Genomic DNA, 26,254 nt, shown 5'->3' on the forward strand with positions numbered 1-26,254 from the left:
GAGAACTGATGAAGCATTGGAGAAGCTGAGGCAGATTACCCAAGAGAAGAGAAGTTTCAGGGGGACATGGGATCTTCAGATCTCTCTGAGGAGTTGTTTGGGAAAGTAGTAGATTTGTGTGGCCTCAGTTGAGATCCATAGGCGGAACCACAGAAGAGTTCAGATACACGCAGGAAGAACTTTCAAGAGTGAGAGCCGTTTTGACAGGTAGTGAACTCCCATTAGTGTAAAGTTGCAGTCGGGGCTGTAAGCCTCTTTCCAGGGTGCGGCCTAGGGCCCAGCCCTACTTGGGGGGTGGGGCCGGATGGCCCGGATGCGAAGGGCCAAGGTCTGTGAAGGGAGTGGGAGAGGGGGCAGGCAGGCCTGGGTGAGGACTGGGATCTGAGGCGCCCAGGCCCAGCCAGGCCCCCCCAAGTAGCTGGTGTGGCCGGACTGGGCTGGACTGGGCGGGGCGAGGCTGGCGGCCGGCTAGAAGGCGGGCGCGAGGGCGGGGAGCGGCGCGGAAGCCAGGCCACATAAAGGAGCGGGCGGTGCGACGGGGGCGGCTCTTTCCTGGGTGGGGTTTGTGAAGTCGTGGCCCGTTAGCAGGAAGCCGAGCAGTCGTCCCGACGCTAGAGAGAGACCCAATCCGAGCCCCCAGTCCCCGGAGTCAGCCGTGTGTACTGCGTGCTCAGCGCCGTCCGACAGCTCCTGGCCAAACTTCGCCAACTCTGCTGCCTTTGTCGCCACCATGCCCAAGACGGTGAGTGTCTGGGGTGGGCGCTGCCGGCCCTGGGGGCTCTTGCTGACCCTCGGAGGGCTTCGCTGATGGCCGGGGACTTGGCCAGCCACGCGTCGGGTCGCGCCGCCGCGCCCTCGGCCGAGGCCTGGAGCAGGGAGGGCTAGGGGCGGAGTCCGGCTCTGGCGCGTCCTGGAGTGTAGAGGGGTCCCGGGGTAGAAGTGTGGGCCGGGCGGGGCCGGCCTCTTTCCGAGAGTCTAGTTCCTTGTGTCTGGAATGCCACAGTAGGGAAGGTTTCCTTAAGGGCCCAAGGTCTCTTTTTACCCCCGATGGGCCCTGGGCGCAGGGGAGAGAATTCTGATCCGGAGGAAAACAGTTACCTTAGTCCAGGAATTGGCGATTGTATGGGGCCAGGCTGCCTCAGACCAGGATGGGCCATGGGAACCCAGAAGCAAGTAGGAGGGTGGGAGCTGCTCAGGGCGGATCCCGCACCCCCACTCACCTTTCCCACAGCCTCCCCAGGCAGCTTCAGCTGTTTCCCACTAGAAGAGGAGAGTTGTGAACGGACTCATTGAGGCCGCTTACTCTTGCCCAGAAGCACTAACACTTCACTAGACACCAGTCTGAAGGGAGGGAAGAAGACTTTGAGAAGAAGACTGGTTTTTTCCTTCACTTCACTCGCCAAATCCCTGCCTTTCCCATTACTCACTGGCTATTTCCTCCTGTCTACTCCAGACTGTTCTGTGAGGTGTGGACTCTTCTGTGGGGCCACACCTTTCTAGAGTGGTGGTAGCTTCTAGGATCTGGTCTCCACCCCACTGTTTTGAGAAGAGAAGAAGCCTCCAGGGAGTGGGGCCTAGGGGGGCCGGATGCCCAGGAGGGAGGGGGGAGGGATGTGCCTGAATAATGAGCCCTGCTTGCTTTTGTGCAAGTCATGCCAAATGGCTGCTGAGGCCCTTCCCTTGCTCTGGAAGGCTGGGTGACCACCCTGGCTTGAGTCTCTTAGGCCAAGCAGCTTGTTGCACTGGCTTAGGCTATGCAGTTCTGCCCTCCTTCTTCTGAGGACAGCCTGAGCCTTGTAGAACTGAGATAGTGACTAGCAGCAGTGGGAAGGACTGAGGGTCCCTGAAAGAAAGGGGCAGGGGGCAGTACTTTGGGTGTGTGCTGAGCTTTGGTTGCCACGTTGCTGTGTTCCAGCCTTACTGCCGAGTGATTCTTTCCTTTCCAGAACCCTGTCCTTCAGAAACAGCAAGTTTTCAACAAGTGTATACTCCCACCATTTTTATATTTTCATTGCTCATGGTTTTATGACATGGGGCTTTTCCACACACTCCCCACCTCCATCCCACATACACACAAAGTGAGAGCGAATGGTTTTGAAAAAAAGAGGGAGTTGGGGAACAGTCTCTGCCTCACAGAGGATTATAAAAATCCTTCCAGGACCCTCTCTTTGGTTTTATCTCTGGTTGACTCCTTGACTCTTCAGGTGTGTCTTTGCCTAAATAGGTATGTGGATCTCTGGGAATTGACTATGCCCTGCAACACATGTGACATCTCTCACCATCAGTTCTGAAATATCTCTCATTTAAATGCAACTTTAATGGGCCTGGAAATGATTTCAAAGTTATCTAAATCACCATATCTCAGTGAAAAGTGGCAAAGAAGACAGCATGGTGATCTTTTTCCTGTTGTGGAGAGAGATTGGAGTATAAACTGTTGCAGGTCAGGACTAGGGTAGTGAAAGTATTTTTATGCAGACTGACTGAAACTTGAATCATGATGGAAAGAGAGGGCTAAATTTTGATAGACTGGAAGCTTTGGAGAATTTCCCATGCTTTTTGCTTCAAAGAAAGGTTAACTTAGGAGAAGCAACTATATTATGCCTGTTAAGACCATGGAATCTTAACCTGAAAGGGATCTCACACACTATGTAGTAGATCTCTTTCTCTCTCTCTCTCTCTCTCTCTCTCTCTCTCTCAACTAATGAGGATATTTAGGCCTAACAGGAAAGGACCTACCACCTAAGGGCACATGATGACAGAAACAAGATGAGTCCATGCTTCTTGATGCTCATCCCATTGACCCTCTATTCTCACTCAATGAAGTATTCTTGAAGTTGAGCCCCTTCTCTTGCTCAAAGCAAATTGACCTTTATTTTCAGGACTTTCTGGTCCTTAGATAAAAGGAAGTGGATGATTTGGGTAGAGTAACTAACGTTGGCATTTGTGTGGTCTCTTGGTGAGAGTTCCAGGTGTCACAAGGTGCCTCCTGTTACTTTTCTCATTCCTTATCCCAGTGTTGAGGTGTCCAGGGGCACACTTCTAGTTCACTGCATACCAGTTAGTAACTATATTTATTAAAAAAATTTTTTTTCCATTTATTTTTATTAGTTGGAGGCTAATTACAATATTGTAGTGGTTTTTGCCATACATTGACATGAATCAGCCATGGATTTACCTGTGTTTCACATCCCGATCCCCCCTCCCGCCTCCCTCCCTATCCAATCCCTCTGGGTCTTCCCAGTGCACCAGCCCTGAGCACTTGTCTCATGCATCCAACCTGGACTGGTGATCTGTTTCACCCTTGATAGTATACTTGTTTCAATGCTATTCTCTCAGAACATCCCACCCTCGCCTTCTCCCACAGAGTCCCAACAGAACAGACTTTGGGACAGTTAGTAACTTTAATGAAGGGAGAAAATTCCTTATTTTCCATTCCTTCTTCACTAGTGTGTGTGTGCATACTTGGTCACTAAGTCATGTCCTACTCTTTGCAACCCCATGGACTATAGCCTTCGAGACTCCTCTGTCCATGGAGTTTTTCAGGCAAGAATACTGGAGTAGGTTGCAATTTCCTCCTCTAGGGGATCTTCCCAACCCAGAGATCAAATCCACATCTCCTCCGTCTCCCTCATTGGCAGGAAGCTTCTTTTACCACTGAGCCATCTGGGAAGCCTACTTCACTAATGTGCTTTAGGCTACTTCTGGAGCATGACAGATAAGGAAGATAGTGGAAAAATCAATTCATTCATTCGTATGAACCATGTCTACAGTCTGTCCAGGCTTGGTTTTACTTTTACAGCCCATTTTCTCCCTTAGTCACCTAGCTCCCTTTAAATCTGTTAAAACATGCCTTTCTGCATCCCTGCCCCCAACCAACTCTTGTATTTTGTGCCTCTACTCGCCAGTTTCCTGAGTCTACTTTAAGTAGCCAGAATACAGAAGCTTATTAACTGCCATCTATACTTTGGTGATGATAAGACAGTTGTTAAAAAAAAAGTTTTCTCCCCTCTCTACTCTCTTTAACTTTTTCTTTAACTTTTTCTTAGATCACAAAGTCTTTGGGACTCTGTATTCCCTAAAAAGTGATTGTTTTGAATTTTCAAGGTGTTCCTTAGTTTTTGATTTATTGTTCTCATGGCAAAAGTGAGACCCACAAATAGGATGGACTGACCTAGAATGATGCAGTAGAGAGGTTAAGATTTAAATCTGTGACTTAGTTACAGGATCATTCTTGGTAAAACTTCCTCAGGTTGTTGAGTTTTTAGCTCTTGCTCAACAGGTCAAGGGAAAGGTGATCAAATGATCATTGATGGGACCATCCATGTGAGCAGATGCAAAGAAACCAGCTCCTTAAAGTATTTGAGAGCTTCAGGGTCTGCATTCAGCTAAACTTTAACAGGGGCATGTGGACTGTTTATTCTCTGGCCATTCCTGGCATTGCTTGAGCCACTCAAGTGGCACTAAAGTGGTACTTGGTGAATAGAAGGCAGAATATCAGTCTTTTAACCCTAGAATCAGCCCTGCCTGTAGACTTCAGGGGTGGACACGGGATCAGGAATGGAGGTTGTGTGAGAGACTGACTCTTTGGATCCTGCATCTATCTGTCCACTTCTTTGGTTCTCTAGTTCACTTAGCCCTCTGTGAAAGTTTAGGTGGTAGAGCAGAAACCATCTTGGAGATTTCCTTTAGGCTTTTTCTTGAATAGCTCTCTGGACAAAGATGAGCTAGTGGGCCAGGAGAGCCTTTGTGGGACCCTCAAAGGTATCAACTAATCTATATTCTATCATCTTAGGCTTGGGGAAGGGAAGGCTCCTCTGTGAGTGGGTGACAGAGATGGTATGGATCACAGGTCTACTAACTCTTCATTATTATCTAGCTGCCTGTAATAGTAGCTTGTTTTAAGGATGTTTTCACTTTTCTCTTTCTTTCTCCTCTCAGGAGATTGCTGTACTGAATGATAGAGCTGGAAGGGACATTTAGAGGTCATTTGTTCTATTTCTCTGACTCCAATTCCAATTCTCTCTGGATAGGATCAGTTGACAGCTAGATTTACTCTGAAATTATTCTAACAGTGTTACCTGGCAACAGTATATCTAGGTCCCTTTGTGTCTTCTGGGAGTCCCTCTCACTGGAATTCCAAGACTTAAGGTCCTTAGAAGGGAGAATATCTGGCTACCCACACTACTTGGATTGGGTCTTTCCTGTTTAAGCTGGTGACAATTGGCATCATTACAGATTGGGAGCAGTCTGTTTCTGATATTTCAAAGATAGAAATGAGTTTATCATGTGTATCTTTCCCAACTCGGGATATTTTCTCCCTGTTACCCCACTCTATTCTTCTGCCCCCAAAGAAAAAATGGTATAAAGGTAGTTTCTTTTGGGGCAGTCTGTTGGTCAAGTGAAAGAGGTAGTCTTATTATCATTGACTGGTTTTGCTGTTCATCCTCCCTCCTATTTATTTATTTATTTATTTCTTCCTATTTAATACTTGATAGAGCTGAAAAAGTTTTCAGTTATAGGTTCTAATTTGTGTTATAGGAGCAGTCACTTGGAGGATTAGCTTAGGACTGCATTAATTTGGAAGGTGAGTGTTGGGAAATGACAGGTAACACTGACTTGATAGTTTTCCTTCCTTTTCCATGTAAGAAGGACATCTTCCCTGACCTTAGTTAAGTGATCCAGATGAAGTGGGCCTTTATGCAAGTTCTTTCTTCAGTCCCTCAGTCTCTCCAACTTGTCATGAGAGAACTGTATAGTAATAGATACACTCTAGGGACCCTTCTAGTACTGATGTTCTTTTATACGTTGAGAATTTTCTTTGGATATTGTCATTTATTTTAGAGAAATGTTTATCATAAATTAACTCCCTCAGTTTGATCTTATTTTCTTTTTGTAAGTACATCTGTCCATGGAATTCTCCAGGCAAGAACACTGAAGTGTGTAGCCAGCCATTCCCTTCTCCAGGGGATCTTTCTGATCCAGGGATTGAACCCAGATCTATATTGCAGACAGATTCTTTACCACCTGAACAACCAGGGAAGCCCCTACTGATGTTCTTGAAAGCCTTGATGATACAGCCCTCAGACCTCCCATTTTTGCGTCTTCTTCCTTCAGACATTCTTTCCTTAAAGTTTGAGTGCCTTCTTTGTACCAGGAAGTGTGCTAGGCTATGCTGAGAATACAGTTAAAGAGCAGTTGCTAAAAGGTATCTTCTTGTCCCCCTACACTTCTGGAGTGTTGTTTCTTCCTGGGTACTGGGTTCAGAATAGAGAGCTTCTAGCATTGGAGTTGGTTTGTCTCATTAGTAGCTCTGACATGAACACTGGCATGAGTGTTCTGGGCCATTTCTTCTTGATTCTATGGAGGGAAAAGGGCTATATCTATGTAGGGAACAAGAAAGAAACCAACTGAGAGTATATTGTAAAGACTGGGGTTGACCGAGGAGCCTCAAACACTGAAAACTTGATGGATTTCCCCTCTTTTCTTCTCACTGCCTGCCGGAAGCATAGCTCCTCCCTGCCTCTCTCCTGCCCCTCCCCCACACCCCCAGTTCTGCTGAGAGGCTAGGAAGCTACTGAGTTACCTTTCAAGTTTACTTTAACCTCCGGTGTGGTAGTTAGATATTCTGGTAGACAGTGAGGAGGTGGTGGGCATAAACCAACCTCTTAAGGTATCTACCACCAGTGCACTGAGGGCTGGCTATTGTGAGGTGCAGCATTTCAAATGCATCTGTACTTAGGATGACCCAGAGCTTCCTTAGCCTTAAGTTGTTTCTCTTTTAGCTGATTGTTCTGAGTGGTCTGGGTTTCTCACAGAAGTGTTTTGAATCACAGAGTAAATGAGCTGGCCTTAAAACTTTTTAGTTTAAGTTTAGTTTATATTTTAGATGGGGATACCAAAGCCCAGGAAAGAGAAGTGATTTGAATGAATTGGTAATAGAGCTGTGGACTAAAATTCAACTTGTCTGACCCCAGATAGGGGGGAAATATTGAATGTCTGCCTTTTAAATGGCACTCACTGCAAGATACTCAGCATTTTCTTCTTTTATGCTACAGGTGAGGAGTGACTTGACTATAGTGTTAAAATGGTCCTGAGCAAGTCCTTCTGTGTATGTAGTGCTTATCTCAAAGGTTACTTTGTATGGAGATAATCCAGATGGTTCAGGCTCTGACCTTGCTTTTTGGATTCTTTGTAGCACTTCCCAGGATGGTAAGTGTTTTTCTTTGATGGTGAAGTGTGGTAGAAAGTAGATACCTGCACAGAAGAGAGGTAAGGAGAGGAGACTAGCTATGTTTTACGGCTTGCGACTAGGCTTCACTGTCCTGAGTCTTTATTGAATGGAGTTATTTCTTTCCCATATTCATAGCTGAAAAGTTTAGCCAGTTTGTTCAGGGTCACATGAAGTTTGTAACAGTATTGAAAGGAGAACTTGACTTTCCTGATTCCCAAGTTAGTGGTCTCTCACTGGACTTGCCTGACTTGAAAGGATGATGACTCTTTTCACTCATGGGACACTGACATCCAGAGAATTGGCTCTGTAGTGATTATAACAGTAATGGCCACAATGCCACAATGGAGTTCCCCTAAATAGCTTCTGCTGTAGCAGGTTTCAGTCAGTGGGTGACTCAGTTCTTCTGGGGCATCAAAATGACTTTTTCCTCTTCCTGCCTGCCCCTCACCCAAATTTCCCGCTTTCTCTTGGCCATTTAAAATTTTGATCTCTGACTTCTTTGTATTCTGACTCAGTGGTCCAGCTTGACATGTTCCTTGAGTTAGGAGAATATTATGGTACTTTCTTCCACTTTGATGACAATATTTGAATACAAACTGGAGTCTCCGGACCTCAACTCTCACTACTTACCTCTAGGTTTTGTAGACCAGACCAATGAAGGTGCGTGTGTGCTCAGTCACGTCCAACTCTTTGTGACCCTGTGGACTGTAGCCTGCCAGGCTCCTCTGTCCATAGTATTTTCCAGGGAAGAATACTAGAATGAGTTTCCATTTCCTACTCCAAGAGACCTTCCTGACCCAGGGATCAAACCCCTATCTCTTGCATCTCCTACATTGGCAGGCAAATTCTTTACTGCTGCACCACCTAGGAAGCCCCCCAGTGAAGGTAGCTAGCCAAAAAAAGGACTTTTCAGGCCTTTATAGATAGGGGAATATAGAGTATTGGTGAAAAACACAAACTCTGGAACCAGATTGCTTGGATTCAGATCCCAGTTCTGTGACCAACTGTTAATAGTTTTGTAGCCTTGGGCAAGTTGCTTAGCTTCTGTGCTTCATTTTCCTCAACTGTAAAGTTGGAGATACCAATCTGGTAGGGTTGTTTAAGGATTAAATGGGGGTAAGTTTCTATAAAGGGCTTAGAACTGTGGCTAGTATCTAATCAATGCTATGCAAATGTTGTTATTATTTGTGGAACTAACCCTCTGCTAGGTAAGATGGGTAAGAATGAAGGCAGGCAGCTTGAATTCTCACCATTTATTGAGTGGTTACTAAGTACTATTTACTATAAGGGATACAAATAAATGAATGGAGGATACAGTTGCTACCTTCATAGATCTGTTTAACTGGAGATTTAGGGCAAACTCACTAAAACACAATTTGAAAAAAAAATGTATGCATGGCATTTTCTATAGATTTTGAGAAGGGAGTTTATTGGGACATTAACAGGGCCTTGAAGGGTGTGTACCCTCGGGGGCAGTGACTGTTCTGAGTGAGACAATGACAGTTTCCATATGTGGGCGTAAACCAAATGGCCGTAGGCCACACTGTTCTCTTGAAAATGAGTTTGCCTGAAATGAAGGAAGGCTTGATGTGCTGATTATTTCAAGGGGAACCATGGAGTACATGTAAGCATAGACCAAGTTGCTCTTTCTAGGGTCATCTGGAGAAACAGTCCTGTTTCAATTGGCAAACACCATCTGAAGGGATCTGTTCTGGGAGACTGTACCTTGGGTTTTCCAGCGTTGGGTGAATTAACTAAGACAAATTTTGTTGTCTTTGTTGCCTAAGTGGGTATGTGAGTGGCTCCTTCCTTCATGTTTCCAGGTGAGCTAAACCAAGGAATAGAGCTTAGTGATTACTCTTAAGGTCAACAGCCTAAAGACAGCTTTTAATTCTCTCAGTGGCTTTGCTATGAGATAGGTATTTGAGAAAGGATAGAAGTGAGGGGAGGATTCCCTTGTGTTACGACTGTCTTAGATTGAAAAGTGTGTCAATTTCTGGCGAGGACTCAGCTGTAGTATCTGGGCCTTTAAACTTGGAGAAAGGATCTTTTGGGTGACTTTCAAAAAATAGCTCTTTGCCTGTGCCTGATGATCAAAGCAGATTAGATGCTCCTATCAGTGGGCTTGTTGTGGTATAAGGTTAGTGTTGACATAGTTCCTAGGCCAATGGTATGGTGACCTACCACTGTGTTAGTTTAGTAGTAATGTTTTGCCAGGTAGCTACTGTGATTGGTGACTTCAAAGGTTGAAGTTTGTTCCTGTGCCTGGTGACGCTTCTACTTTGTGGGAATTTGATACTTTGTATGGCCAGGATATCAATTAGAGTCTAATGAGTGAAAAAATGAGGTGTGGACATTTGATCGAATGTAACAATAACAAAGTATAATCCTGAGAAATCTTTTCCTGGATATTTATTTGGCAGATAGGAGGGGGAATAAGGCATACATATCAGGCTTGGTCAGCATTTCTTTCCTATCTTTAGTCTTGGCCTCCCTTAAATACCTGGGAAAGGTTAAGGCTCATTTTCCTCCAGTGAAGTTTGTATAGATAAGGTTCCTAATCTTACTGTCTTGGTATAATCTGCCTCTTACCCCTCTCACCTCCCTGTCCTTTTTCAGAAATCTCAGCCTGAAGGTTAGATAAGTATACAAAGATGTTCTAAACTGTTGTAAACTCTGACTGTGGTTGATTAATCTGTGGTATTGAGTTGGAGGGTGAGGGTCAAAGTAATAGCCCATTTGGGTGTCATTAGTTAAGCTGTACAAACCTTTGGTATTTTCAAAGGTTTTAAGTGAGCTAATCTTCTCTGCAAATATACTTGCAGATATTCCTGGGAGGTTGACTAATCCACAGAAGTTCCCTTGTTGAGAGCAAAAGTCATTTTTACCTTTTAATTTTTCTTTATCTTGAAAGTATCAACAATAACAGAAATATATAACTGAAATATAGCCCTTTTCTTCAGGTTCCTTACTCTTCTTGGCACCAGGGCCATGGTGGATCTAGCATATAATTGGTGAGAACATTTGTCACTTTACTTCAGGGTTACACTATACCTCTTTGCTGATACTTGGAGAGGTGCTCCAGCAGGACCTGAAGAGGGCCTAGGGAAAATTTAGATTTAGTTGCCTTTCTCTTTGCCATAACCCGGGCATTTTCCTCAGGTTGGGAGTTTGCTGCCTGGCCTTAGGCCAGTTGCCAGAGGAAACCAATGACTAAAGGCTTCCTCCCTGCTACGTCAGCTTTTGGAATCTTTCCTGATGATTCCCTACCAGTCAAGTATGCCTTATTTGGCTATATTTTCCCCCCGAAATGCCTTTGCCACCTCAACTAGTGTCTTGTTCTTCTTCGGTACAGGGAATACCTTCCTCATGTTTGTATAGTGCCACCTACAAACTTTTCTTCTTGTTTAGAGCTTGTTTAGAGCAGGAGGTGGCCCCTTTGTTGGGGCCAGGGTGGGGACTAGTGAGAAAGGAGAGAGGAAGATGAGAGAACACTGGGAATGACTGATTTCTCCACCTTGCTTTTTTATCTTTTCCTGTCCTCCTCACCCCTGCCTGATCATCTCTCTCTAGCTTCTTACCTAGATCTCTGATAGTCTAAGAGTAGTCTTGCTTGGCCTGAAAAGGCTCAGGGTGTGGGGGTAGGGTGGGGCCAGGTTGGGCTCTCAGCATCTGAAACTACTTCTTTGGAGTAGCTAAAGCCTTCAGTTAAGTTCAGTTCACTTGCTCAGTTGTGTCTGACTCTTTGTGACCCCATGGACTGCAGCATGCCAGGCCTCTCTGTTCATCACCAACTCCCGGAGTTTACTCAAGCTCATGTCCATTGAGTCAGTGATGCCATCCAATCATCTCATCCTCTGTCATCCCCTTCTCCTCTCACCTTCAGTCTTTCCTAGTGTCAGGATCTTTTCAGATGAGTCAGTTCTTCACATCAGGTGGCCAGAGTATTGGAGTTTCAGCTTCAGCATCAGTCCTTCCGATGAATATTCAGGACTGATTTCCTTTAGGATGGACTGGGTGGATCTCCTTGCAGTCCAAAGGACTCTCAAGAGTCTTTTCCAACACCACAGTTCAAAAGAATCAATTCTTCAGTACTCAGCTTTCTTTATAATCCAACTCTCACATCCATACATGACTATTGGAAAAACCATAGCTTTGACTAGATGGACCTTTGTTGGCAAAGTAATATCTCTGCTTTTTAATAAGCTGTCTAGGTTGGTCATAACTTTTCTTCCAAGGAGCAAGCATCTTTTAATTTCATGGCTGCAATCACCATCTGCAGTGATTTTGGAGCCCAAAAAAATAAAGTCAGCCACTTTTTCCACTGTCTCCCCATCTATTTCCCATGAGGTATGGAACCAGATGCCATGATCTTAGTTTTCTGAATGTTGAGCTTTAAGCCAACTTTTTCACTCTCTTCTTTCACTTTCTTCAAGAGGCTTTTTAGTTCCTCTTCACTCTCTGCCATAAGGTTGGTGTCATCTGCATATCTGAGGTTTTTGATGTTTCTCCTGGCAATCTTGATTCCAGCTTGTGCTTCATCCAGCCCAGCGTTTCTCATGATGTACTCTGCATATAAGTTAAATAAGCACGGTGACAATATACGGCCTTGACGTACTCCTTTTCCTATTTGGAACCAGTCTGTTGTTCCATGTCCAGTTCTAACTGTTGCTTCCTGACCTGCATACAGGTTTCTCAAGAGGCAGGTCAGGTGGTCTGGTATTCCATCTCTTTCAGAATTTTCCAGAGTTTATTGTGATCCACACAGTCAAAGGATTTTGCATAGTCAATAAAGCAGAAATAGATGTTTTTCTGGAATTCTCTCGCTTTTTTGATGATCCAACGGATGCTGGCAATTTGATCACTGGTTCCTCTGCCTTTTCTAAAAGCAGCTTGAACATCTGGAAGTTCATGGTTCATGTACTGTTGAAGCCTGGCTTGGGAGAATTTTGAGCATTCATTACTTTACTAGCGTGTGAGATGAGTGCAATTGTGCGGTAGTTTGAACATTCTTTGGCATTGTCTTTCTTAGGGATTGGAATGAAAATTGACCTTTTCCAGTCTTGTGGCCATTGCTGAGTCTTCCAAATTTGCTGACATATTGAGTGCAGCACTTTCACAACATCATCTTTTAGGATTTGAAATATCTCAACTGTAATTCTATCACCTCCACTAGCTTTGTTAGTAGTGATGCTTCCCAAGGCCCACTTGACTTCGCATTCCAGGGTGTCTGGTGAGTGATCACACCATCCAGTTGCTGAATTCTTTATATGTGCCTTTTGTATGCCTAGGCTTCTCACTTGGCTTTTCTAAATGGGCTGGGTCCAACATCCTTCTTAGTCTTATCTCCAGTCCTGAGCTGTCTCACCCCAGCTTAGAAGAGCTGAGCTTTTGACACAGCTTCAAGCACTTGTCTGTTTTTTTTTTAATGCTTTTGAGTAGAAATGGTACATTGAAAAGACTAACAGACTGAATCAGAATTTATGGTTTTTATTCTCAATCTGTGTGACCTTGGACAAGTCACTTTTATAGGCCTTAGTTTTCCCATCTGTAGGATGAGAACATTGACTTTTTCTGACATTCTGATTACTTGTGCCTAGTCTTTAAGATGATAAGAAGTTCACGGAAAGAGTGTAACAGGACAAAGAACAAAAACTATTTGGTGAAGCTGCTCTTTCTTATTTAGAATGGTATTGGGAATGTCATTCCCCCCAAACTTTCTCCCAGCTATCATTGTGTAAGTAGCCCTCTCAATTTCACTGAGCTCTGCTTAAATGTATTGGATCAACCTATGACAGAGCTTGCTTTGAATATCCTGACTTGGAGAGATGACTGTTAACTGAGAGCCATGGGTGTGGGACCTTGGAGTTCAGACTGCAAAGTACAGTCGCTGGCTATTTTGGGTCCTTGGTGACTCCAAGAAGAATAGAAGATTCTTGAATTGGTCATTGTTCCAGTAGGGAAGGGGAAGACCAAGAAACAAACCAAAACTGAAATGCAAATGAAATTTGACTTCCTCTACTCCTTTCCCCTACAACATCCCTCTCCTTAGGATTATGAAATTGCTTTTGGCTACATCTTAAATTGCTAAGCTCCCCTTCCCCTTCTTCTGTCTGAGTCATTGATGCCTTTGTTTCCCTTGGATCAGGAGAGCTAGGTGATGTGGTATTGGTTGGAGTGAAGGGGAGAAATTTCTAGTGAGAGAGATTGCCACAGCCCTAGTGTTCAGCCTTCAACTTATCCTGCATTTTGTGAAGATGGCTTCTGGTGGTCTTAGATCTATAGATGAAAGGGGAGGGGCCTCTGAATTTCCTGTGAGGGAATTATGGACTTATGAGGCATAAGAGGTTCACTGGAGATGGTATACCCTTGGCTGGATCTGTTTTTACCCTTCTTCCCCTTACTGACATTTTGTACAGTGTGGACATGCATGCTCAGTCGCTTCAGTCTTTGTGACCCATGGACTATAGCCCGTCAGGCACCTATGTCTGTGGGATTCTCCAGACAAGAATACTGGAGTAGGTTGCTGTGCCCTCCTTCAGGGAATCTTCCTGACCCAGGGATTGAACCCATGCCTCCTTCATCTCCTGAATTGCAGGCAGATTCTTTACCACTGAGCCACCGGGGAAGCCCTATTTTGTACAGTACTTGCTTGTAAATCAGGGATCCCAGGCTGTATCTCAGCCACCTAGGAGTTGGCCATGAGCGTACTCTTCACGTGCTCTGAACCTTCTGAAGTGAAGGCAAAATAGAAGTTTTCTTTGTGTCTGTCTTCTTTCCTTTGGGAACAAGTTCTTAGGGCAGAGAAGGCTTAGTTGGGTAAAACTGGGCAGTGCTTTTGGGTGGAAGATTCTTCTCCAGCATTAAGCTGGAATGGCCTCTGGCCCATGCAGGAGCTTGCTGCTTGGAGCAGCCACCTTGCTGGAAGCTTTTCCTTCTTAGGAGCCTCCATGTGTTAAGGATTCCAGTTGCAGGTGGTAGATTAGAAACACTGTTTGTGAGAGAGAGCAGGAAAGCTGATAGAGGATAGAGATGGGGAGAAGGCAAGAGGAATCAGATAGAAGAAGAGTGGTTATTTTTATACTTCCTGTTTTTATAAAACCCAACATGGCATATGACAGAGTTTAGCAAAGAGAGGGAGACATCTTCCATAAATCCACCATTTTAACATAGCAATTGTTATTTATGTGTTTTCTCATCACATCTCATGTATGTATCTTAGTTTTCCATGGTATAATCATATTGTACATAAAAAATCACTGAAAGCTTAGGTAAATGCACTTTAGTTTTTAAAAATGAGCATTTTTAATACCTTTACAAAATTTCATCCAATGACTATGTCATAATGTACTAACCAATCCACTTTTGGTGGGCATTTAAATTAGTCCCAGCATTTGCCAGTATTTATAACATTGCAGTGAACGTGAATAAGAGAAAATCTAAAAGCCTTAGTGTGGTGTATATGGAGAGCCCTTTGATACCTGGCTATATCATAGCTCTCTCTCTAGAGTCAGGTCCCACTTGTCCCCACATGTACACTAACTATGCTGTAGCTTTGTGGGATCTTTTCCCCAAGTAAGCCATACCTCTTATATCTTTCACCTTTAGCATATGTTTTTTCTTTCAACTTGAAATGTCAAGTGTATCTCCCTCACCTCCACCTACTCTGTGACACCTCCACTGGATGCTTTAATACTCTCTGTAGTATTAGTTGCCGTATCTTCTGTGTGCCCACTGTACTTTGTAAGAATTTCTGTTATGATACTTACCATGTGGTATTGCAGCCATCTGGGCTCCCATTCTTTCTCCTTTAGCAAAACTGTGGATTTGAAAGTTTCTAACTCTTCTTGCCTCAAGAAGGGGCTGTTGTTCAGGTAGAGATGGTTAGGGATGGGCAGGCCTTTGGAGAACACAGAGTCAGTGACAGACATGGAGACGGGTAATATATGCAACAATAATATACGCAAGTGATGCAGTGTTGGATGAGCACCTGGTAGGACATACTATAGGCACCAATAATAGAGAAAGTACACCTTGGAGAAGGATAGGGTACATTAGCACCTGTAGGGAAGAGAGGCCTGAGAGAGAGTCTGTCTGACCTTGACCCACCAGTGCAAACTTCTCAAACCATTTCAGTTCTCAGTTTCCCATCTATAAAATGGAAAGAGTAATAGCACCCTACTCCTTAGGGTTATGGGTGAATATTCAGGCACTACTGCATCTGGAGGTGCTCTGTGAGGTATGGGGCACAGGAGAGGAAGAGTAGAGCTAGGGCACCCCATAATTTTTGTTCCAGTTGGCCTCTGTGTATGTTCTCTCTGTGTAGTTATTCACAAGCTTCTGAGCCCATAATGTCAGGTGCTATAATTTCCCTGATCAAGCATTCCCATAGGTGCCCCACAGCCTGATGCTTTTAGTGGGATATATGTAGGGAAGTCCCATCTCCCCACTTACCTGGGCAACATGGCTTCAAACCGCCCCAGTACAACCCTACTCAAAAATGGCCTCAAGTGGCCAGGGAGGGAGGTACCATCTTCTTTTCAGCAACAAATGAGTGGTACTAGTGTAGAGGGTCTTCTAACATCTCTTCAGCTGGAGGTGTAAGTATTTATAGAAGCTATACTAAAACTGGTCACCTTTCAGGCCTTCTGGCCTCAAATCAGCCAAGTACTGTTAGAAGGACAGAACTCATGTCCTCATATGCTCTTCAGAGGCCTGCCCATCCCACCTGTCTTGTGCAAACAGCTCATGGAGAGCTTTAAGATCTTTCGATAGAGATTCTTCTCCACCTAGTGTGGTTTTTGTTTTCTCCACATACTACCCACGACTCCTTCCTGCTGTCCTGGCCATCTGAAAACCCTGAATCCACCGCAGAATTGTATGTTTTATAAAGGAAGCAAATTACATGAACCTATGGAAGATGCTGGTCAACTATAAAACACAAAAAGGGGAAGAGACTTGCTCAAGGTCATGCAGTGAGTCAGGGGCAGAAGCCAGTCTTTAAGCCAAGACTCAGAAGTGTATTCTTTTCATTCTATCAGCTTGTTGTTGCTAAGTTGAATCTGACTCTTTGTGATCCCATGAACTGCAGCATGTCCAGCTTCCCTGTCCTTCACTATCTCCTGCAATTTGCTTAAACTCATGTCCATTGAGTTGGTGATGCCATGCAATTGCCTCATCCTCTGTCTCCCCCTTCTATCAGCTTCAGTTCAGTTCAGTTCAGTTCAGTCACTCAGTCGTGTCCGACTCTTTGCAACCCCATGAATCACAGCATGCCAGGCCTCCCTGTCCATCACCAACTCCCGGAGTTTACTCAAACTCATGTCTATCGAGTCAGTGATGCTATCCAGCCATCTATCAGCTTAGCTCACTAATAATTTGTTCAATAAATACATTAATAGCGACTATTGTCAAATTGGAATTGTCTTACACAGAGTCCTTTGTTTAGGTCTACTAGAAAGACAAACAACAGTTTCAGGGGCCCACTGGAAATTACCTAATGCGAACCTAGCTGGGCCCTGGCAGAATGGAGCTAAATAGTGCCTAGAAATGGGGAGGAATTTTTCCCTTTTTTGTACCTTGAAGAACCTGTTTACCTGTGAGTGGCTAGCTTGTTCATAACTAATTTCCATTCCCTTTTGCCATGTCTCCACACAATACAGAAGTGTTCACAACAAGGGAGAATATTTAAATCAAAGTTTTTAGTGGAGTCTAACAGGTAGCTATGTAAGCATTTTTATATGTCTTTGTGAAGCAACCCAGAATTTGGCCCTGGAGTACCAAGAATTACCCAGCTTTTTAAATTTTTTGCTTTTTTGTGTGTGTACTGCTCATGACACCACCCTTATAGCAGAAGCCAAAGAGGAACTAAAGAGTTTCTTGATGAAAGTGAAAGAGGAGAGTGAAAAAGCTGGATTAAAACTCAGCATTCAAAAAATTAAGATCATGGCATCTGGTCCCATCACTTCATTTCAAATAGGTGGGGAAACAATGGAAACAGTGACAGACTTTATTTTCTTGGCATCCAAAATCACTGCAGATGGTAACTGCAGCAATGAAATTAAAAGACGCTTGCTCCTTGGAAGAAAAGCTACAGCATACATAGATAGCATATTAAAAAGCAGAGACATTACTTTGCCAGCAGTGGTCGATATGGTCAAAGCTATGGTTTTTCCAGTAGTCATGTATGGATGTGAGAGTTGGACCATAAAGACAGCTGAGTGCCAAAGAATTGATGCTTTTGAACTGTGGTGTTGGAGAAGACTCTTGAGAGTCCCTTGGACTACAAGGAGATCAAACCAGTCAATCCTAAAGGAAATCAATCCTGAATGTTCTTCAGATTCTGATGCTGAAGCTGAAGCTCCAATATTTTGGCCACCTGATGAAAGTGGTGGCCACTCTCTCTCTGGAAAGAGCTGACTCATTAGAAAAGACCCTGATGCTGGGAAAGATTGAAGGCAGAAGAAGTGGACGACAGAGGGCAGGATGGTTGCATGGCATCACCGACTCGATGGACATGAGTTTGAGAAAGCTCTGGGAGATGGTGAAGGACAGGGAAACCTGCTGTGCCGTACTCCTTGGGGTTGCAAAGAGTTAGACACGACTGAGCAACTGAACAACAACAACTGCTCATTGTGGCATGGCCAGCAGGCAGGACTGCACTGGGTAATCTAATCCTGAGAAGTTTGTGCTCCTGTGGTTTAAGGATTGAGTTGGTTTCTCTGCTAAGAGATGGGTAGGGCCAGACATAGTTCCAGGAGGAGAGCAGGGAAATCCTATAGATCATTATGTTGGGGTACCTAGCAGCTGTATTCTGCTGTTGTTCCTGTTGTTACCACTACTGCCACCATCATCCAGGCTGCCTTAGGTCCCAGACTGCCCATCTTTGCAGATTTGATAAAGGTAGGCTTTTCTGTTTTATAGGCTAATTTGAGGAGCAATTCAGTTCAGTTCAGTTGCTCAGTCGTGTCCGAATCTTTGTGACCCCATGAACCGCAGCACACCAGGCCTCCCTGTCCATCACCAACTCCCAGAGTCCACCCAAACCCATGTCCATTGAGTCGGTGATGCCATCCACCTATCTCATCCTCTGTCGTCCCCTTCTCCTCCTGCCCTCAATCTTTCCCAGCATCAGGGTCTTTTCCAGTGAGTCAGCTCTTTGCAATCAGGTGGCCAAAGTATTGGAGTTTCAGCTTCAACATCAGTCCCTCCAATGAACACCCAGGACTGATCTCCTTTAGGATGGGCTGGTTGGATCTCCTTGCAGTCCAAGGGACTCTCAAGAGTCTTCTCCAACACCACAGTTCAAAAGCATCAATTCTTCACCGCTCAGCTTTCTTTATAGTCCAACTCTCACAGCCATACATGACTACTGGAAAAACCATAGCCTTGACTAGATGGACCTTTGTTGACAAAGTAATGTCTCTGCTTTTTAATATGCTGTCTAGGTTGGTCATAACTTTCCTTCCAAGGAGCAAGAGTCTTTTAATTTCATGGCTGCAGTCACCATCTGCAGTGATTTTGGAGCCCAGAAAAATAAAGTCAGCCATTTTTTCCACTGTTTCCCCATCTATTTGAAATGAAGTGATGGGACCAGATGCCATGATCTTAGTTTTCTGAAGGTTGAGCTTTAAGCCAACTTTTTCACTCTCCTCTTTCACTTTCATCAAGAGGCTCTTTAGTTCTTCTTCACTTTCTGCCATAAGGGTGGTGTCATCTGCATATCTGAGATTATTGATATTTCTCCTGGCAATCTTGATTCCAGCTTGTGCTTCCTCCATCCCAGTGTTTCTCATGATGTACTCTGAATATAAGTTAAATAAGCAGGGTGACAATATACGGCCTTGACGTACTCCTTTCCTATTTGGAACCATTCTGTTGTTCCATGTCCAGTTCTAATTGTTGCTTCCTGACCTGCATACAGATTTCTCAAGAGGCAGATCAGGTGGTCTGGTATTCTGATCTCTTTCAGAATTTTCCACAGTCTATTGTGATCCACACAGTCAAAGGCTTTGGCATAGTCAATAAAGCAGAAATAGATGTGAACATTTGTGTGAACTAGTTAGTTAATGTGAACTTAGACTCCTTTTTAAATACATTTATACAGATAGAACTTTGAATACAAACATAATACAAATCCATACTGTTCAACTACTTTTTTTTTAAACTTACCACGTGGTGTGCATCTTTTCATATCAAATCAGATTTTAACATCTGTGTGGGCTCATTAATAATCAATTTATCGAGTGAGTAGAACACTTAAAAGCATTTAAAAGTTTTTTCACAAATGAAAAGGGCTCATATTCTTCATTGAATGGAAAATAAACAGAACACTGTAAGGGTTTGCCTACCTGAGACCTGAGAGAGAAGGATTTCTGGAGAAGGGAGGAGTTGTGGATGTTTTTGTTGGGATAAAGTATAAGATGATGATAATGGTTCCCCTTTTCAAGCTCTGTAGGCCCCACTTTTAGAGATTGCTGTGATTTCACCCATGCTTAAGTTATCTTAGTGGAGTGATTGCTGGTAGTGAAACAAGAGGGAAGGTGGAAGGGCACAATCTATAAAATAATGATATAGCCATAGGATAGGACAAAAGCTGGTTAGAACCAACTAGATCCAGGATGGTGGAAGATTTCCTTTCCCGTAGATCTTGAGTATCATCATTATTCATTGTAATACATTAGCATGCTAAATGACACATCCACCAACGACATGACAGTTCTGTTTTTGTTCAGTCTCAGTTTTGTCCAACTCTTGTGACCCTATGGACAGCAGCATGCCAGGTTTCCCTGTCCTTCACCATCTCCCAGAGCTTGCTCAAACTCATGTCCATTGAGTTAGTGATGCCATCCAACCATCTTGTCCTCTGTTGTCCCCTTCTCCTCCTGCCCTCAATCTTTCCCAGCATCAGGCTCTTTTCTAATGAGTTTGCCCTTCCCATCAGGTGGCCAAAGTATTGGAGCTTCAGCATCAGTCTTTCTAATGAATATTCAGGGATGATTTCCTTTAGGATTGACTGGTTTGATCTCCTTGCAGTCCAAGAGTCTTCTCCAACACTACAGCTCAAAAGCATCAATTCTTCAGCATTCAGCCTTCTTTATGGTCCAGCTCTCACATCCATACATGACTACTGGAAAATCATAGCTTTGACTATACAGACCTTTGATTGCAAAGTAATGTTTCTGCTTTTTAATAGGCTATCTATGTTTGTCATAGCTTTTCTTCCAAGGAGCAAGTGCCTTTTACTTTCATGGCTGCAGTCACCATCTGCACTGATTTTTGGGGGCCCAAGAAAATAAAGTCTGACAGTTCTGAGGCTAAGCATGAAAGGCCAAAAAGTCAGCGGTGGCCCAGTTCCTGGAAATCCCCACCCCTTCCCCAAAGTAATTGGGATAATCCTCTGACTCAGTAGCCTAAGAAATTACCCAATGTGTAAAAACTAACTGCCATATTTCAGGGCTCTCTTGCTTTCTGAGATGGCTCATTCTTTGTGGAGTTGTTTTTCTTTAAATAAATCCACTTCTTATCTATAACTTTGTCACTGAATTCTTTCTGTGATATGATATCAGGAGCCTCAGATTTGCCGGGAATAGTAGGGTAAACCACTTCCCTGTGCTTAAAGTAGCCCCCCTCCCTTTTCTGTGGTTTTGCCAATTTGGAGTAGTTTGATTCCAAACAGTACATAACTGAGAACCCTGTTCCTCAGACCACCTCTGGGCTGCGGTAGCTATCTGGGGTTGAGGAAAGAAGCTGTGTGTGTGTATGTGTGTGTGTGCACTTTGTTGGTGTGCACATGCCTTTCCAGCCTTCCCCAGAGAAGAATAGTGAAGTTGGATTAGAATCTGCTCATCCCATACTTACCAGGGATCTTGTCCAAGTGGCAGCACATTGGAATTTTGCAGAGTGTTCTGCTATAGCTGAGGCATCTAATTGAAGAGTTGAGAAAGAGTGATTTTTGAAATGCAAATAAATACAGTTGACCTTTGAACAATAGGGAGTTCAAGGCACCCCACTCCCCCACCCATGTACTGCCAGTTGAAATTCTCCATATAACTTTATTTTATTTTATTTAATGGTTTTTGCCATACACTGACATGAATCAGCCATGGATTTACATGTGTTCCCCATCCCGATCCCCCCTCCCGCCTCCCTCTCCATCCCATCCCTCTGGGTCTTCCTAGTGCACCAACCCTGAGCACTTGTCTCATGCATCCAACCTGGGCTGGTGATCTGTTTCACCCTTGATAGCATACTTGTTTCAATGCTGTTCTCTCAGAACATCCCACCCTCGCCTTCTCCCACAGAGTCCAAAAGTCTGTTCTGTACATCTGTGTCTCTTTTTCTGTTTTACATATAGGGTTATTGTTACCATCTTTTTAAATTCCGTATATATGCATTAGTATACTGTATTACAGTTGGCCCTCAATATCCTTGGTTCTATACCCACATATTCAAATAATCAACCACAGGTTCAGCCAACCACAGACTGTGTGGTACTGTAGTATGTATTTATTGAAAAAAAATGCTTATTAATTGGACCAGCACAGTTCAAAACCATGTTGTTCAGGGTCAACTGTTCAGTTCAGTTCAGTTCAGTTCAGTCGCTCAGTTGTGTCTGACTCTTTACGACCCCATGAACTGCAGCACGCCAGGCCTCCCTGTCCATCACCAACTCCCAGAGTCCACCCAAACCCATGTCCATTGAGTCAGTGATGCCATCCAACCATCTTATCCTCTGTCGTCCCCTTCTCCTCCTGCCCTCAATCCCGGCATCAGGGTCTTTTTCAATGAGTCAGCTCCTCGCATCAGGTGGCCAAAGTATTGGAGTTTCAGCTTCAACATCAGTCCTTCCAATGAACACCCAGGACTTATCTCCTTTAGAATGGACTGGTTGGATCTCCTTGCAGTCCAAGGGACTCTCAAGAGTCTTCTCCAACACCACAGTTCAAAAGCATCAATTCTTCAGCGCTCAGCTTTCTTTATAGTCCAACCCTCACATCCATACATGACCACTGGAAAAAACATAGCGTTGACTAGATGGACCTTTGTTGAAAGAGTAATGTCTATGCTTTTTAATATGCTGTCTAGGTTGGTCATAACTTTCCTTCCAAGGAGCAAGCATCTTTTAATTTCATGGCTGCAATCACCATCTGCAGTGATTTTGGAGCCCAGAAAAATAAAATCAGCCACTGTTTGCACTGTTTCCCCATCTCTTTGCCATGAAGTGATAGGACCGGATGCCATGATCTTAGTTTTCTGAATGTTGAGCTTTAAGCCAACTTTTTCACTCTCCTCTTTCACTTTCATCAAGAGGCTCTTTAGTTCTTCTTCACTTTCTGCCATAAGGGTGGTGTCATCTGCATATCTGAGATTATTGATATTTCTCCTGGCAATCTTGATTCCAGCTTGTGCTTCCTCCATCCCAGTGTTTCTCATGATGTACTCTGCATATAAGTTAAATAAGCAGGGTAACAATATACAACCTTGACGTACTCCTTTCCTATTTGGAACCAGTCTGTTGTTCCATGTCCAGTTCTAATTGTTGCTTCCTGACCTGCATACAGATTTCTCAAGAGGTAGGACAGGTGGTCTGGTATTCCCATCTCTCAGAATTTTCCCCAGTTTATTGTGATCTACACAGTCAAAGGCTTTGGCATAGTCAATCAATAAAGCAGAAATAGATGTTTTTCTGGAACTCTCTTGCTTTTTTGGTGATCCATCAGATGTTGGCAATTTTACCTCTGGTTCCTCTGCCTTTTCTAAAACCAGCTTGAACATCTGGAAGTTCATGGTTCACGTATTGCTGAAACCTGACTTGGAGAATTTTAAGCATCACTTTGCTAGCGTGTGAGATGAGTGCAAATGTGCGGTAGTTTGAATATTCTTTGGCATTGCCTTTCTTTGGGATTGGAATGAAAACTGACCTTTTCTAGTCCCGTGGCCACTGCTGTGTTTTCCAAATGTGCTGGCATATTGAGTGCAGCACGTTCACAGCATCATCTTTCATGACTTGAAATAGCTCAACTGGATTTCCATCACCTTCACTAGCTTTGTTTGTAGTGATGCTTCCTACAGCCCACTTGACTTCACATTCCAGGATGTCTGGCTCTAGGTGAGTGATCTGTACATAGTATATTTAAAAAAAATAAGTCTAGCCCAGTAACATTCCTGTTCTTAGAAGCTTGCTAGTTTGAGAGTATTGATCATGTTGAAGAAACCAGATCAGGCAAGGAGAAGCAGGATTACCAGAATTGCAGGCTGTTTTCTGCCCAGTCATAACATGCCCCACCCTTCTCTTTTCTTCTTAGTTCCCAGACTTTCACAGTGGGTCGAGCAGAACTTATGCTTGCCCAGCTTTCAATCCTGGATGCTCTGCCATTAGAGGTTGACCTTGACTAGACCAGGCCTACTACAGGCCACTGCAGGCATTATTGTCTTCCCCTTTAGACAAACAGGAAGCGGCCTGCAAGTTGAGTGATTGGAGCTTTCTGAATCCTCGTGGGGCAGGGAGAGCAAGGGTCTGAGGTCATATTCTAAAAAGGGAAAGGAAATGACATTTTAAAGTATTCCTTGGGCTACTTGAGAAGGCTTGGATCCAAAGTATCTTTAGGCATTTATTGTACTCCAGGCTTGTAGGAAGATCTGTGTTTTCAACATTTATTGGTTATGTGACCTTTTGGAAGTCCCTTAACCTCTTTGGACCTACCATTCTTCACTGATAAAGTAGAGATGATAATCCTCAGTGTTGATGGAAAACTTGGATAACATTAAAAAGCCCATGAATGTTAGTTCAATAGAAAAGCAAGCATATAGGATTCAGGTGCTCAGAGAAGCATAAATCATATTTTTACACCCTCTGTTGACAAAGGCAGTAAAACGTGATCAGTGGATAAAAGACTTTCACTTCACCATTAAGAATGGTGCTGATCCTTAAAAGAGTAAGCCTCAGTTATCAGGAAAACTTCACTTCTATAGAATAGATCATTTATAGACCATTTGGGACCAATGATGTATTGCCATATAACTAGCTCTCAACTATCCATAATAAAAACATTCTTCTCCTAGCTATGTGTGGACTGCCTGACCTAAGCCATATGAGCCCAGGGAATGCAAACTCCCTTGGCTCTTGTAATAGTCCAAACAAGACATAGTTATGTAAATATTTCCAAAAAAATTCTTAAAGTGGTTAGATTGCTACTGCTGATTTCAGGGAGTAGCTGTCTGCTTTCCAAGTAGTTCCCTGTTTGAAACAGCCTTATCAGTTATGAATTGAAGGAATTCCTTTATAGGTTGGCTGGCATTGTTCTGAAATTACTTTTCAATGTTCCTAGCTATACTAAGTCCATGTATGGACCAAAAGAATGAAAGCCCTTAACCCAAATACTGATAATTCTTTACATTTGTGATATGCATTGTTGTTGCCAAAACCCTTTTTACCACTGTAATTATTATGTCATTTGATACTCATTAACTCTCTTCAGTTAGCAAGTTAGGAATGATTAACCCTGCTTTTTATATGGGGAAACTGAGGCTCAGAGAGGTTAAGTGACTGCAGAAAGCACTCAGCTAATGATTAAGGGAAACAGGACTTGAGTGGGAGACAGAAGACTTTGACTTTAGACTGCATGGTGTAGAGGGTGTAGAACGGGGAAATGAGTATTGTTTCATAAAGGCCTGGACTTAAGTTGTAGTCATGATTAAGCCAGAGTTATGAGGCTAGAAAAGGAGTTGCATCTTTAAACATTAGGCCCTTTCCCTTTCTAATAGTTGCTAAACCTCCCTTTAGTCTCTCCTAAAATATCATGGGGCTTCCTTGGTGGCTCAGTGGTAAAGAATCTGCCTACTAATGCAGGAGACACAAGAGATGTGGGTTTGATTACTGAGTCAGGAAGATCCCCTGAAGGAGGAAATGGCAACCCACTCCAGTATTCTTGTCTGGAGAATCCCATGGATAGAGGAGCCTGGCGGGCTACAGTCCGTGGGGTTGCAAAGGAGTCAGGCATGACTTAGTGACTAAGCAACAACAACAAAATATCATGAGTGAAGAAAAAAATTTAGAGAGAATTACAGTAGTTGGGGTCTCTGAGTGGATGTCCACCTGCCATATTGTTCATGTTCTGCCTGCTTGGGGCCTAGCCTGACACTTGTTTTGCAGTTGGCTTTCTGTCAGCTGCTGATGTCAGACCTTGCTGATGTCAGACCACTGTCTTCAGGGCTGGTCGAGCTTTCCAGCTGATTGGGCCAATAATTTACATGACTTTGCTTTGCTCTTGGATGCATAGATGTTGCTTGTTAGGAAGTGAGAATTCTTTGAGGATTGCTTAGGCCTAGCTAACATAAGGTCTTGTTTGGACCTTGTTGGGAATATGAGCATTGGTTCAACTTGTTGAGTGGAAGAGTTATTGGGGAATTGTGAAAAGAGCATTCTTCTGGAGTCGAAAAACTGGAGTTTAGTCTGAGCTCTGCTGCTAGCTTCCCAGAGCAATCTTGGCCAGGCCTTTGCCCTTTTGGGACTCTGCTATATTCTACAAAGAATTGGTTTGGCTAATGTCAGGGCCATTCCTGCTCTGAAAAGCTGTAATTTATTCAGAGATGTTGCATTCCCTCAGTAATTGTGCCTGGTCTGCCCCACCTTGGGTAGGGGGTTTGTGGCACACATCTCAGATATGCTCTCATTCTGTGTGATACTGGGCCAAATGGCAATTCTACTAGCTCTGAGAGGTTGAGAGTGATTAGCTCTACCTGGCTTTAGAGGAGAAACCTTCATAGAAAGGCTTTGGAAATGTTATGGAGTATAATTGGGTGAAGGGTTAAGCAGGCAAGGGTGGCAGGAGTCAGACATGGCCTGATCTGGGTAAGGAGGGAAGAGGTGCTCTGGAAAGGTAGTTCTTGGGGAGCCCACCAGAAACAGGCAGTAGGATGATATCATGAGGTAGACAGTTTGGTGTAAGCCCTGGTCACAAGTAGTTGGTAAGCCCTCAGGAATGTGACACTGTCACTAGGAAATATGTCACTAGAGCAGTC

At 43.8% G+C, this 26,254-nt stretch overlaps 1 protein-coding gene across 1 annotated transcript in view; it reads left to right on the forward strand.

Moving 5' to 3' along the window:
* Window positions 1-533: 533 nt before the first annotated feature.
* The window catches only part of MSN (moesin), a 71,651-nt gene continuing 45,930 nt past the window's right edge, over window positions 534-26,254 (forward strand). The window contains exon 1 of the mRNA XM_020895155.2: window positions 534-742. Coding sequence (XP_020750814.1) covers window positions 731-742 — 12 coding nt within the window. The 5' untranslated portion in view covers window positions 534-730. The remainder of the gene's footprint in view (window positions 743-26,254) is intronic.

This window comes from Odocoileus virginianus, chromosome X, assembly GCF_023699985.2.
Source record: "Odocoileus virginianus isolate 20LAN1187 ecotype Illinois chromosome X, Ovbor_1.2, whole genome shotgun sequence".
NCBI lineage: Eukaryota > Metazoa > Chordata > Mammalia > Artiodactyla > Cervidae > Odocoileus > Odocoileus virginianus.